Source organism: Esox lucius, chromosome 4 (assembly GCF_011004845.1).
Source record: "Esox lucius isolate fEsoLuc1 chromosome 4, fEsoLuc1.pri, whole genome shotgun sequence".
NCBI classification, from domain to species: Eukaryota; Metazoa; Chordata; class Actinopteri; order Esociformes; family Esocidae; genus Esox; species Esox lucius.
In genome coordinates, this window is record NC_047572.1 from 21,857,429 (window position 1) to 21,871,837 (window position 14,409).

At 44.8% G+C, this 14,409-nt stretch overlaps 1 protein-coding gene across 8 annotated transcripts in view; it reads right to left on the minus strand.

Annotated features, from left to right (window-relative positions):
• si:dkeyp-44a8.4 (collagen alpha-1(XXIII) chain) overlaps window positions 1–14,409 on the minus strand; it is a 134,159-nt gene that overhangs the window by 25,141 nt on the left and 94,609 nt on the right. For all 8 annotated transcript variants that reach the window (XR_002196720.2, XM_034291625.1, XM_020046140.2 and 5 more), the window contains 5 exons: window positions 7,841–7,867; window positions 7,731–7,757; window positions 5,941–5,967; window positions 5,325–5,351; window positions 28–99 (listed from right to left, as the gene is read on the minus strand). Coding sequence is in view for 7 of the 8 variants with exons in the window: in XM_034291625.1 (XP_034147516.1) it covers window positions 28–99; window positions 5,325–5,351; window positions 5,941–5,967; window positions 7,731–7,757; window positions 7,841–7,867 (180 nt within the window). In the remaining variant the exon portion in view is untranslated. The remainder of the gene's footprint in view (window positions 1–27; window positions 100–5,324; window positions 5,352–5,940; window positions 5,968–7,730; window positions 7,758–7,840; window positions 7,868–14,409) is intronic.

The following is a 14,409-nucleotide window of genomic DNA, read 5'->3' on the forward strand; positions in this document are numbered from 1 at the left end:
CACACACAAGCCTTAGTGAACATGTACCTTCATCAAGCGTCTCTGAAAGTTGGACTGGTCTCCAGACATAAAGCCATGATCATAGCGGGGAAAGACCATCTGAACCAGGAGAACAGAATGGAAGACGAGACAGTAGCATAGAAGGGTGGCAGAGCAGAAAAGCAAAACAGACACCGGATGACGAGAGACAGAATGAAGACACAGAGAGACAGGAGGACGGAGAGAGAGACGTGATGAAGAGAAAGACAGGGAAGTCGACAGTGAGACAGAAGAAAATATAATCAGAGGGAGAGAAAAACAGAAAGAAAAATAAATCAGCCAGGACTTCAGTCAGGGACAGATTTCAGACTGCAGTTTCTCTGCATTCTCCAAAGAGAGGAAGAATGGAGAGAGGCCAACAGTGTTAGGTTCCAGGTATAGAGGTCAGGGTTGAAATTTCACAGGTCAACCAGCAGCAGTGGTCCAGCGGAGAGAGACAGGAAGGTCAGCACAGCCTAAGAGACAAACAAGAGGACTCCTGGGAGACCAGAGTTACGGTGGGGCATGAGGGACAAACCTTGACAGTGAGGATTTGATTACTGTGCAGACCTGCGTATGAGCTGTGAGAAGGAGGGCCCTGGGGGAGTAAGGAGAGAGGAGTAACAGAGAACGGGTGAGTTACCTGCTGGAGCTCCATGAGGCTACTCTACCTGCACTGGAACAAAATGGCAGACCTCCAGCAGCCACTAGTTTCCCATGGTGAATGTACAACAGTATCTAAGACTAATTTCTCCTCATTTCTCTAGATACACACAGCTAGGGTGTAACTTTATACTAGTATGTAGGCATGTATTGTAACACTAGACACCCCTGTCTAGTGGCTACACTATGGGTCAGAACCCAGACTTGGCCATGGGCATGTGAGACGTCTGTTGCCAGCTAAATGACTAAACTCATAATCACACACTGATTCTTCTTCATTTGGGTGTCAAGCTGAAAAACCCCTTGCCTGTTATAAACAGTTTTTTGCATTATCTGGACTGGAACTTACCATTATTTCTCATATTGCCCCACAGGAACACCATCTGTCTGAACCAGTCTAAACCCATTTACATTTCCCCCATAACCCAATAATTGTGTGACTCACTGTAATGTCTCCCATTAAATAAACCCTCTAATTTCTTGCCTAAAACAATAGCGAACACATGTCACAAGTCTGTGTTTGGAGGCTGTATTCGGAGGATATGTTCCGGGGCTGCGTTTGAAATCTGTGTTTGGAGGTTGTATTTGGAGCCTGTGTTTGGAGGTTGCATTTGGAGCCTGTGTTTGGAGGGTGCATTTGGAGCCTGTGTTTGGAGGGTGTGTTCAGAGGATATGTTCTGGGGCTGTGTTTCGGGGCTTTATTTGGAGTCTGTGTTTGGGGCTGTATTTGTAGTCTGGGTCTGGAGGGTGTGTTCGTAGGCTATGTTCCAGGGCTGTGTTTGGAGTATGTATGCTGTGTATGGAGGCTGCGTTGTATTCTGTGTATGGAGGCTGTGTTGTATTCTGTGTTGTATTCTGCTCATGGAAACTGTTGTAATCTGTGTCGTATACTCTGTTTGGAAGCGGTGCTGTATTCTGTGTTGTATTCAGCTTATGGAAGCTGTGTTGTATTCTGTGTTGTATTCTGTGTATGGAGGCTGTGTTGTATTCTGTGTTGTATTCTGTGTATGAAGGCTGTTTTGTATTCTCTGTTTGGAGGCTGTGTTGTATTCTGTGTTGTATTCTCTGTTTGGAGGCTGTGTTGTATTCTGTGTTGTATTCTCTGTTTGGAGGCTGTGTTGTATACTGTGTTTGGAGGCTGTGTTTGGTTGAGGCCCACTGACAGTCATATAATAATAAGCTGACAAGAAGACAGAGAGTCTGTTAAGTCATATGGCAGAACATGCTCTCTGGTTGAGCTCCCTCCATCACAAAATGTATGGATGAGAGAGAGATATGAAGGGAGGTGGCGGGATAGGGAAAGGGAGATGGAGGAGACAGAAAGGATGACGAATATAGAAAAGAAGAGAATGAGAAAGACCGAAAGAGAGACAGGGAGGGAGGAAGGGAGACAGGGGAAAGAGAGAGAAAGAAGAGAAGGAAAAGAGTGACTGATTTGCCAGGCTGGTCATGAGGTTTCTGTTAGTAGTGTGCAGGGAGCGTTGTACACCTGAGCTTTCACCACAGCCTCTCTTTCCCCGTCACATTTCCTCACTCTTAATGAGGGGTCCCCTCAGAGCACCACGTCTCACTGTGGAGCTGAACGTCGCAACACACTCATCTCCCCATTCACACTGATCTGCCACCACGCTCGTGTGGGCTTTTAAAAACATGGCTTTCCCGAAGCAGTTTGACGATTAACCTGATTATTCTGGAACTGCCTGCTGGAACAAAACAATTAAGAGGCTTGTGGTGGAGGGGACAGCTGAATCCACCCAAAATGATCTTCTTTGAAGTTGCCTTGAAAAGTAAAAGCTGAACTATCTTACGATCTTTCTGCGGTAGAGTGGTCGCAGGTATTCCTTAAGTTACTGGGCATGCTTCAACGTCTGTGCCATCCCGTGTGTGATTAGAGCGCACGCGGCCACTAATGATGACCGGAAAGACAGGATCTCACGCTGATGATGATGATGATGATGCATGAGTCCTTCATGCGTTACGTGCCCTGTGCCCTTCCTCTCCACGGGGGCCGAGCGACGAGATGAGCCAGGGTTCATAGAATGTGGAGTGGGGGTTGAGAGACTGACGGCAGCAACAAAACAACGACAGCAGATACAGTAGCCGATGTGCACAGTATTGTCAGCAAACCCTCAGCCAGGAACTTGTATTGACTGTTTACAGGGATGTTACTTGGTGATGCTGTCCTTTCTCCATTCCCTCTGACTGGCTGACACGCGGAGTCTAATCTATCCACTCGCATCACTGTGCCAAGCATCAGCGGCAGATACTGTAGCAGGCAATGAGCTGCTTTGTTTTGGACAAATGTCTGTTTCTAGGGGATACTGTGTGGTTCTAAAGTTACCCAGGCTGATCGCCGCTACAGGAACGACATCCAAGTACAACACTGACCCTGCAGAGTGACGGTTAATGCAGAATGCCAAAGGGATTCTTTACCGCACAGACATTTTCCTCAAGATCCAGCAGGATAGGCAGGTTGGAAAACAAACCAGAGACTTTTCTGGATGTTTCTCGCCACGCTGTAAATATGGTTTAGTGTGTTTGTACTCAGGGGACATGTACCAACATCCCCTGTGGAGATTCTCAGTGGCCCCATAGATCCTGGCTCATAGATAGTGAAATAAATACGTCTTTTAGTGTTGGCTGATAAATCACAACACCATGAACTTGGCAGTGCTTGGCCGCACCAATCATGTCTTGGGCTAAGGCACGGAACATTTGAAATGACAACCTCTCGGCAGTGGAGTACAAGGCTATTTTAATCCTTTTACACATTCTGACATGAAGCACAGAAGAAAAAACATAGGTGTTTTATAGGTTACAGTGAATTTAAGTTAGCTTTTTTAGAATCAAATCAAAAGTATTATTATGAATAATGTATAATTGATGGAATTAGTGTTCATTAGACGGTTGTTGGTATCTGTTGGTAGTAATAAAAATTGTGAAAAGAACATCTTATTTTTCTTCCCAGGGAACCCCCAGGGACCTAGGTTTGAGGAGCCAACTTACATGGAATATTTTTGACAGAATAACCAGTGATCTGACCTTGTGATTAGACCTCAACGAGCACAGTGCTATAAAGCATGAGTCCAAGGCCATTACTTAGCAAAGAATCTTCCACACCAGATATGCCCAGGGAGCAGTATCTGGTCACAGAACTGAGTAAAGTAGAAGATAATTACATAGACCTTAAATACAGGGTTGTGTGACGTCACATCATGAAAAGACAACAGTGAAAGCATACTCCAGAGAGAGATTACCCTAACAATGTAGAAATAGATGGTTTGGAGTAGACTGGTCCCTCCAGGACATAGTTCTGGCTAGGAGTCATTGTTTTGGAATTTCCATCATAGTTGAAAATTATAACTTCTCAAATTTGACAGGAATGAGGGTTTGGAGAAGAGGAAATATGAATTCTGAGGAATTAGGCAGTGTTGTAACAGGGGTTGCAAAGGCTGGTGGAGAAATTAAGGACCTAATGGTCTGAAATAATTGTGTTTGTGTGTCTTAATGAGTGTGTGTGGGATTTCTATATCTTTCTGTGTGTGTTTGTGTGTGTCAACAAGGCTAGCATTTTTTAGATGTTATAAAACTCCACAGAGGTCCATTTCCCCTCTATGATTTCCTTTGACTCCCAATTTGCGATGGGCCATTACGCTAATTTGCAGGGAGATGGTGGACGGCAGGGGAGACGGAACATACAGAGTTGGCAGGTTATATCAGATCAGGGAGAACAGCGATATTCACTCCTCTTGGACTTTTTTGAGTTGCAACATTAAATCAGAATGGATTCTTTTAGGAGTTTCTGCCACTGATCAACACAAAAAACAATGTCACAGTGAAAAATAAAATCCACAAATTATTCTATTGCACAAGTATTTACCCACTTTCATCAATATTTGGTAGAGGCACCTTTGGCAGCAATTACAACCATGTGTCCATTTGGATAAGTCTCCATCAGGTTTACACATCTGAAAACCACATTTTTTGCCCATTCTTCTTTGTAAAATTGCTCAAGCTCCATGAAGTAGGATGGGACCTTCGGTGAACAGCAATTTTCAACTCTTTCCACATATTAATATTTGGCTTGAGGTCTATTCCAGGATAGTGACATTTTAGTTTTTAAGCTACTTCAGTGTGGCTTTGACTGTATGTTTTGGGTCAGTTTTCTGCTGGAGGATGAATCTTCTCCCGAGTCCCAGGTCTTTTGCAGACTTCAGCAGGGTTTCTTCTTGGATTTCCCAGTACTTTGCTGCATCCATTTTGCCCTCTGTCTTCACAAGCTTCTCAGGCACACATTTCTCAGTTGCACACAGGTGGACTCCATTCCACTAATTACATTACTTCTGTAGACAGCTGGTTCAGGTCATTCAGGTGTGTCATAGCAAAGGGGGCGAATACTTATACAACCACTATTTGCGATCAATTATGAACTTTCAGATGGACATTTTTGTGTTGATCCGTGGCAAAAAACACCTAATTAAATCAATTTTGATTTCATTCTGTAACATAATAAAATGCGGAAAGGTCCAAGGGGGGTGAACACCTTTGAGAACCACTGTACATTTCATTGCATGCATATACACGTAACCTTCCCTGTGTTCCAGATGGGAGAGGCTGAGAAGAAAAGGCGGAGCGAGACTTACCCTGGGCCCTGTGTCTCCCTGGTCACCCTGCAGAGGACAAACAACCAGAACAATAATGAACACACACAGAAATCCGCTATAAACTTGTGGTCAGGTGAAAACACTAGGAATCAAACCACCCGCCAACACAAGGAAACAGGGAATTCTGGATAATCTCCCGGTGTCTGAGGTGTGTTGAGGAGAGGTCACACGCTGGGGGAGACAACTGCTCGGGGGGGGGTCAGGATTGGATCTCATGCAGCCACATGGTGATTACAGAGTCCCGGCCAACGTTTTGTGGAACCATGATCTGTCATTTACCATGTCTGTCCATGGGTAGTATTCAGTCAGGATCCTGTTTGCTGCTGGTGTGTAGTTTCACTGACAGTCATACAGGCACGTGAATGACAGATTGCGTAGATGTAACAAATGGTGCCTGGGGTGTAATCTATGTGTAGGAGGCTGAAAGACAATATGTGTGGGGATGTAATGTGTGGCTGGTTTGAGGGGACTGTGTCCTTCTGTGCAACATGTACCAAAGCTGTATTCTACATTACACATCTGGACAGAAGATGAATGTACATGCGTACAAAACAACGGGGAGTGAAGAAAGATTCTACTCTTAAACATACAGTACCTTATCTCCCTTTGGTCCTGCTAGGCCCTGGAGGGACGAGAGAGAAATTGGTCAACAGGACACACGTGCTTTCCTCTCCTCTGTGTCTGATCCAGAACCTTCTACAGGGTTGATCTAACTCCAACCATGACATTCGTTGATTCGCAACAGGCGACAATGGGATGACGTTCAATCGAAAAGAAACATATCACAGGTGATGTTATTGCCACACACTCTATCCATGTCATATCACTCACAGGAATCCCCTTCACAGTATCCCTGTCATACAGGAAACCCCCTCACAATAAGGTCCAGGAAAGGAGTTTCCAGCCAATATCACATTGAGACATAACTTTTGCCAATGGCGAAAAAAGCCCTCCCTACCCCTTTCACGAATAATGAAGTACAACTGTACTGTTTGCCATGGAGTCCGGAGAAGAACCATTAGCTATTACGGCTAACTGGAACCATAAGGTTTGGCAGCCACAACACAGTGAAGCACTGCCCAGACTGAGCCAATGCCATGTGGACAGGCTGTGAGTGCCTGGAATGAGATGACTGATTTCACTGGCTGCGGGTTTCAACAGTCCATCTCTGGACAATGGACTGAACCAAATAAAGCAAATCCACAACATCCCCTCGCGTCAGTTGTTCTCAGTCGAAACAACCATGTGAGCTGCAGGATATTTAACACACAAAGAAATCGACAACTCTGAAGCGTGGTTTTAGCGCTCCTTAGAATGGAAGATATTCGAGAACCGCGGCCGTAGGGCAACTTCCAGTACGTACTTTCATTTGACCAGCTGAGCTGGACTCCTGACCGTGTGCGTGAGAGTGGTGGAGAGAGGGACAAGGGATGGACGGGACTAAGGAAGGAGGTGAGGGGACAAGGGAAGGAGGGAAGGGAAAAATGGGCCAGTGCTGAGGGGAGCAGGAGACTGCTAATGTGACTCCCCACTTGTTGACAGAAAGCAACTTAACTCCTACTCTCTCAAACCCAGGAAGGAGGGCGAGAGTCAGGGGAGAGGAGGGAAACCGGGGGGAGGGAAGATGAGAAGTTCAGCTCAGGGTACAAACCCTAGGCCTCCAGCCTATTACTCTTCTAATAACTGTCCTTCTCTCTCTCTTCTTCTCTTCATTTCTTCGTTCTTCCACTAACATCCCCATCTCCGGTCCCGGCCAACAACCCCACACCCAGGGCTGTCACACCTGTCACACCATCCTAGCAGAGCTGTTCAAGCCCTTTTAAAGGATGAGCCCAGCTTGACAACGTCTTTGGCAGGAAACAGATTCCTGACAAGTGGCTCGCGTTTCAGCGCACAGGCGGGACGACTCTTTTTTTGACCAGGCTGAGCTGTCGTAACGAATTTTTAAAGAACCTCCTTCGAAAGTCCTCAGTGCCTTCTCCCGGCTCTCTCCCCCTCCCCCTCTCCCCCAACCTCTCTCTCTTTCCTCTGCATCCACATGTAACCCATTCTCTCCCCCTCGGCTGTTCCCACACACCCCTGCTTTTCTCGGCCTCCTTCACGGTGAGTGAAGCGTTTGGCGGGGTGTTGTGGAGGGTGGGAGACCACCGTGTGTGGTGAGGGACTGGGGTGTCTGGGGGTTTCAGGGCTCCACCTCAGGGCTTTCTGAACCCTGACTCCCCTGGGCTCTGCATTCTGTTCAAAACCAAGTCACCCAGCTAGCAGACACTAATGACACAAAACTGAGGTACGTTTCCATGGAATTGTGTAGAATGTAAAAGGTTCCCATTTCCGAAGACAAGGACTCAGGGGATTATGGTACTATTGATGAGTGTGGTATTGTACCTGACTTCCTTTAGGACCAGGGAGACCCTGAAGAGGAGAGAGTTATAACGTTAAAATCAGTGAAGGATTTCAGGATGATTGTGGCGTTCGTCCATCACATACACACTTACTGGTTTGCCGTCCATGCCGAGTGGACCCTACAGAGAGAGGGAGAGAAAAGAACATATGAATAACCAAAAGCAAATTCACCAATGAGTGTCTCTGGAGGGCCTGACCCATCCATCCATTGTAGAACAGCCTATAAGAGTGGCTGCTTGTAAATCTCCCCTGACGTCCCTGGTAGAGCAGAGGAGGACAGTGTTTCAGTCAGCCCAAGCAACAATGATGTCACCCCTCTGAAATTAAACAGCCTGGGGTACGGCGACGCTGTCTGCGTCCTCTGTCTATCTGGCCCATAAACAATCATGGGAAGAGACTGTGTGTGTCCCATATACAATCATGGGAAGGGACTGTGTGTGTGGTGTTCCGTAATAAAACAACTGTTAATAACGAAAGAGCTGAAAACAGTATAAAGAGTATAAAAACAGTTTTATAGAGACATAAGGAAAGACAAAAAACACATTATTCTATACATCCTGCCCAGTCGGATGTGTGTCAGTCCACATTTTATTTTCCAGTTGGAGATTGAAAATTGGCATAACATTTTTGGACTTCTTGGGGAGACTTCGATGACCCCATGAAGAAAAAAAGGCTTAAAAGGTTAGGTTTAGGGAAAGGGTTAAAACTAGATTATGGTTGGGGATTCGATTTTGGGTAAGGTTTGGGGTTATGGTTAGAGTTAGTGTTTGGAAAAAGGATATGTAATGTGAATCATTTCTTGTGTCCCTACAATGATGGAAAGAGGGTGTGAGAGTGTGTATGTGGGCAAATTGAATTGTATCTGTGCATATCAGAATGTAGGGCTGAGGAGGGCTGAAAGTGTGTGTAGGCTCTATGTTGTACATGTGGCACACCCACATATATTCACACACACACAAAAACATACACACACATGAACACACCCAAAAATGTCTAAGCTACACCCAGCACTAAAGCCCCACAGTGTTTTCCAAAGTGCATCACCTCATATAGTAATTCACTTTACTTAGTAGTTCACTTTGTACAGAATTTATCATCGTTTTGCAATTCACTTTGTACTGTAGTTATCATCGTTTTGTAAATAATTTTGTACAGTAGTTATCATCGTTTTGTAATTCTCTTTGTATAGTAGTTATCGTATAGTATAGTAGTATTTAGTATTTAGTATTTAGTAGTGCACACAAATTTGGTCACTGTTGTCGGTTAAGAAGACCCAAGGGGGCAGTTCCTTAGTAGCACATGGTTTAGCTGTCCTGTCTGAAAAACAATTAAACCATCACAACTGCTCTGACCTGTGACCTTAACTGGACATCTTCTCTTCATCGCTTTGTTTTATTAGCCCCTAGAGTGCAATGTGCCGAAGAGTCTCAAAGCCAAACCCGACACCTGTGTCTCCGTTTTCGGAAAAGAGGAAATAGACAGACACAGTGATACCGTAGCAACAGGTTTTTTAGCGTATCCCTTTGGTCTAATAATAAGATGGTGATTGATAGCATTCCTTTGACCCATAATGTCTACCTAATTACACACGCCCTCACAGTTTTCCTTGCAACTGGCTTATTACCAGGTCAGCTGTTGCCAAGAGGTTTTAACAATGTCAGCTAATGTAATCTTAGTAAAATGAAGCAGACCAAAGCAGATCCTGCTGCCCTCTGGGGCTTCTTGATGTGTCAGAAGTGTCAGCAGTATGAGCGTGTGAGTGTAGGGGTCTGTGTGAGGTATTTTATCACACCCAGGGAAGTGGCAGCAATGCAAAACGAAACGCTCGGGAAAACCCTGACATCCTCCAGTGAACGCCACGGAGGTACTTAACACAGACCGACCGGGCAGACAGTGGTTTCATCGCCCTGTGAAACACACCTCCCTGTGTTTGTGTCTGACTCTGGATTTGTGTGTTGGTGAAACAGTATGGGCGCATCTGGGAGCGTTTAGGTTACCTGGCCCCTGTGAGACTGGTCTGGGTGAGTAGATGAGGCTCACACAGTAGGTTCATGGTTGGTAGACAGTCTCCGAGTCAGACCAAACAAAGCGTTTTCTTCTAAGTACATCAGACACTTTTTGTCTGAATTTGGTATATTTCACGCCAAAATCTCATTAGCAAAAAATGTGGTGAATGTTTCATTCACCCACCAAGCATAATCGAGGGAAGAGTAGTCCTTAAAAAAAGCACAGGTTAATGTATTTACCCGTTCAGTATTATCTCAAACATCCAGTTATTCTCACTTGACTGACTTCCTCAACAGCTGACTGAATTTCAAAGTAATTGTAAAAAACTATTTAAATATTAGTATATAAACAGTCAGCACACTAAAGACTAAATTAAATATGATTTTATCTTACCACATCTTTTTCAACACAGTATTTGTGTTGAATTAGTCTTTCAGAGGCAATAGTGATATCAATATGCTATATTCATAGTTTTTTTAAAAACGAAAAATTATTTAGAAGACCATATTAGTCAAAGTCAAAGATTTTACAGTAAAGAAAGATAGCATAAAATGTGTGTATGTAAGAGTAAGTAAAGGACTTCACATACTCCAAACAATTAATCCTATTCATTTGTTTACATTCATACATTATTGTTCCCTCTGAACTTGGGAAACAGACTAGAAACTAAACTAAATGACATAAAAAAATTATAATCATTGTTTCTTCAATCCCAAAACATCATATAATCTATTGTGAGTGACAGAAATGTCTGAAAATCTACAGTATGTTTGTGAATGATAAGATGATTTGTTTATTAAGGTCAACTTTCTGCGATGGGACATCATTAAGTAAGAAGTGAGTGGAAGACTGTAATCTAACTCACTGTATGAGATTGATCCACCTTTGGGCCACTTCTATGCCCAACTGTGAGGAATGCTAGTAGATCTGAACTAAAAGCCAGCAGAAATCTGCCAAGATCTCTTCATCTCTTATCAATATGGAAGGAGAGAGAGAACTGGAGATAGAGTGATAAGAAAAGAGGGAAAACTGGAAAGAGACTGATAAGAAGAGAGGGACAACTGTAGAGAGGACGATAAGAGGAGCGTGAGAGCAAGAGCAGGAGAGAAAGCTAAAAGAAAGGGAGAAGAGGGAGAAAATAAAAAAGAAAGTGGTTTTATCACTAAAACCACCAAAGAAAACAGAATAATGACTTTGTCTGTGGGTCTTTGCAAGTGTTCCTAGTCTCCATGGCCATCCTGTCTCCCTGTCCCTCAGAAGATACCAATCAGGGAGGATTCTGGGAACAATTCCTACATAAGCATTCCTCCCCATTAGATGGCTTTTAAACACATTTTTGGAAAATGACTTTGGCACCAGGGGGTTCGGTGTGTAAGAGTGTGTGTTTGGGCAAGTCTGGAAAAATGCAACTTCTCGTTTTAGCATGGCGCAGAAGACGTCTGAACTAAATTTATATGTTTAACATGCTACCTATTGCTGCAAGGCCTGAACACGAAAAAAGCTAAAGGTCTACTAGCAGACAGGTGGCCGATTGTGACACACTCTAAATAAAGGGGACTTTAATTGTCATCTCAAAGACGCGAGAGAGAGACCAGCATTAATAAGGTGTGAGAAGTGTGCTCATTAACAGTACTTATTACTGAAGGAGGCAAGGCTATCTGGTACTTAATGGAAGAGAGCCAGGGACAGGAGGCCAAAAGACAAGCAGAAGCAGGGGATCAAAGAGAAGGAGAGATGGACAGGGGAGAGAGAGGGACAGGGGATGAGAGAGAGGGACAGGGGATGAGAGGGACAGGGAATGAGAGAGAGGGACAGGGGATGAGAGGGCCAGGGGATGAGAGAGAGGGACAGGGGATGAGAGGGACAGGGGATGAGAGAGAGGGACAGGGGATGAGAGAGAGGGACAGGGGATGAGAGGGACAGGGAATGAGAGAGAGGGACAGGGGATGAGAGAGAGGGACAGGGGATGAGAGAGAGGGACAGGGGATGAGAGAGAGGGACAGGGGATGAGGGGGAGGGACAGGGGATGAGAGAGAGGGACAGAAGATGAGGGGGAGGAACAGGGGATGAGGGGGAGGAACAGGGGATGAGGGGGAGGAACAGGGGATGAGGGGGAGGGACAGGGGATGAGAGAGAGGGACAGGGGATGAGAGAGAGGGACAGGGGATGAGAGAGGGACAGGGGATGAGAGAGGGACAGGGGATGTGAGAGAGGGACAGAGGGACAGAGGAGCGGGAGCAAGGGATCAGAAAGAGTGAGATGGACTTTGGAGGTACGGAGTGAGAGAGAGGGAGCAGAAAGAGGGAAAAGAGGGTCACATCTGGATCTAATGCCCCAAACAACTCCTACACCCTGTCTCCCCTCTCCCCATCCCTCCCTCTTTGCTGCGGGCGAAATCATTTATCTGACTGCTCTGTGCATATGGGATATACAGGCGTAATTTGTGATACATGACATTCAGTCGGTTCTTAAAAAACAAAGAGCCATTCTTTGACAGCAACAGACTGCAGAAGACTATAAAGTTTAGCAAAATGTTACTTAGGAGAGAAACTCCCTGGCACGGTGCTGATTTGATGCTTCTGATGGGAGAAGTGGCCTCAGGGCAGAGAACTAGGAGCCCAGGGGGTTCTGCTGCTTGGAAAAAGCTCTCAGTCAGTTTGACGGCTGACATGCATAAACAATGTAGTGTGTGCTTATGAACGAGCATGCGTCTGTGCTCCAGTCTGTGTGCACGTAGGGGCATGAGTGTGTGTGTGTAGTATACCAACCCACTCTCTTCCCTTTACGTACATGTAACACGGGTTCACACTTCACAATTTCGTGCTGTGCATACGACAAAGTACTTTTTTGCGTGCAGTTCAGACGCGATATTTATTCAATGGTGAATAAATGCGATATTAAAGTTTGACCTTTACCCTTTTACGTTCTTTCAAGAAAAAAGTTAATCTACGGCTTTTAAACGATTAGTCACTCTTCGGGAAATCCGTGCCTCGATGATGGCGACGTCAAATAGGTTTCAGTTGGTGCGTGTCAATGAAACAAATTTATTGACCACCATTATTATTAATGGGAGGAGATCGCGTCTCAACTGCACGCAAAAAAGGACTTTGGCGTATGCATAGCACGACATTGTGTGAACCTGTGTTATATGTACGCAAAAGGAAGAGAGTGGGTTGAGTATACGCATGTGTGTGAGTGGGTAATTGCGTGTGTGTGAGTGCATCAGCGTGTGTGTCTGTGTATGTGAGCGTGTTTATCATCCATGTTCCTCTCACAGATTGTTTCACAATGGACACCGTGTTGAAACTCAAACTCACACGGTGATTAATGCGAGGAAGACGTGATTGTTTGTCTCAATAACGAGGACCCAAACAGACTTATAACAGCAGAGTAATGGGAGGACTTGCACATATTGAACTGACATTCACTAGTTTACTATACTGCAAATTCCTAACAGCAACCACGTGGGTCTCTCTATGTTAATGTCTCTCTGGACTCATGGCTGACACCTCCAGTAAGGTAGCGGTGTTAGGGGAACAGTATACCTCTTCACCACTGTCTGACAACTGCTTCCTCCTGGCCAGCTGCACAACGGGCAGACAGGGAAAGGATGGAAAGATTGTGTTGCTCACAGGGAAAACAACATGTAGTTGGCACAACAAATCCTTGTCTTCTTCAGTCAGTCTGGACTAATTTTTGTAAATGAGAAAATGTCTTCCAAATGCTAGATTTCTGGGCTTTGTTACAAAGTTCCTGAACAGATGGAATAAACGTGTAAAACTGCTTTCTTTTCTCAGAAATACACACACACCCACACATCTGTCTTTCTATCCTTGCGGGGACCTGAGACCCAATCCTGACCCAGAAATGCATGCTCCTTATTCCCTAGCTTTAAACCTAACCCTAACATTAACCATACACTTACCACAACCTTAACCTAACCATAACCCCAATAACCTAACTGTTATGCTTAAACTTAACCTAGCCCTAATGCCTAAGCCTAACCGGTAACGCCTAAACCTAAAAATAAAACCAATTCTTACACAATGCCCAATTGCGTGTTTTTACCTAAACCCAACCCCTAGGCTGGAAATTGCATATGCCCTAGTGGGGAGGCTGGTCATGTTGGTTTGTGCTGGCGAACCAATAAGAAACCGAGACTTAGCGAATAAACGTATAACAAATTATGTTGAGACAGACACAAAAGCAAAAGAGACAGGACACACACAAACCCTCTTTTTTCACCCAAAACGAACACATTCACAGTCTCACATGCAAACACACATATAAACACACGTGCGCACACATACACGTGCGTGCGCCCACCTGTGTGTAATTAGAAGCAGGCATTTCCCGTCAGGAAGGTTTCCTGGTGCCAGGCAGAGCAGAAAGCAGCCAGGCAGCCCTGGGATCTGAGAAGGCCACAGGGGCCGGACTTCCCAACAGTCTCAGTCATAACACAGCATTTCCAAATAACGCAACAATCACTACGCTACCAAATGCGTAACTAGGATAACTCAAAAGAAAGGAACCATTTTTGCATAAAACGCCTAAAGACACATTTGACTCACAACCTCATTCACATACATCAAATTAAACAATAACCTAACAATATATTAAAGGTTGATACTCATTATGACTAATACACTAACGA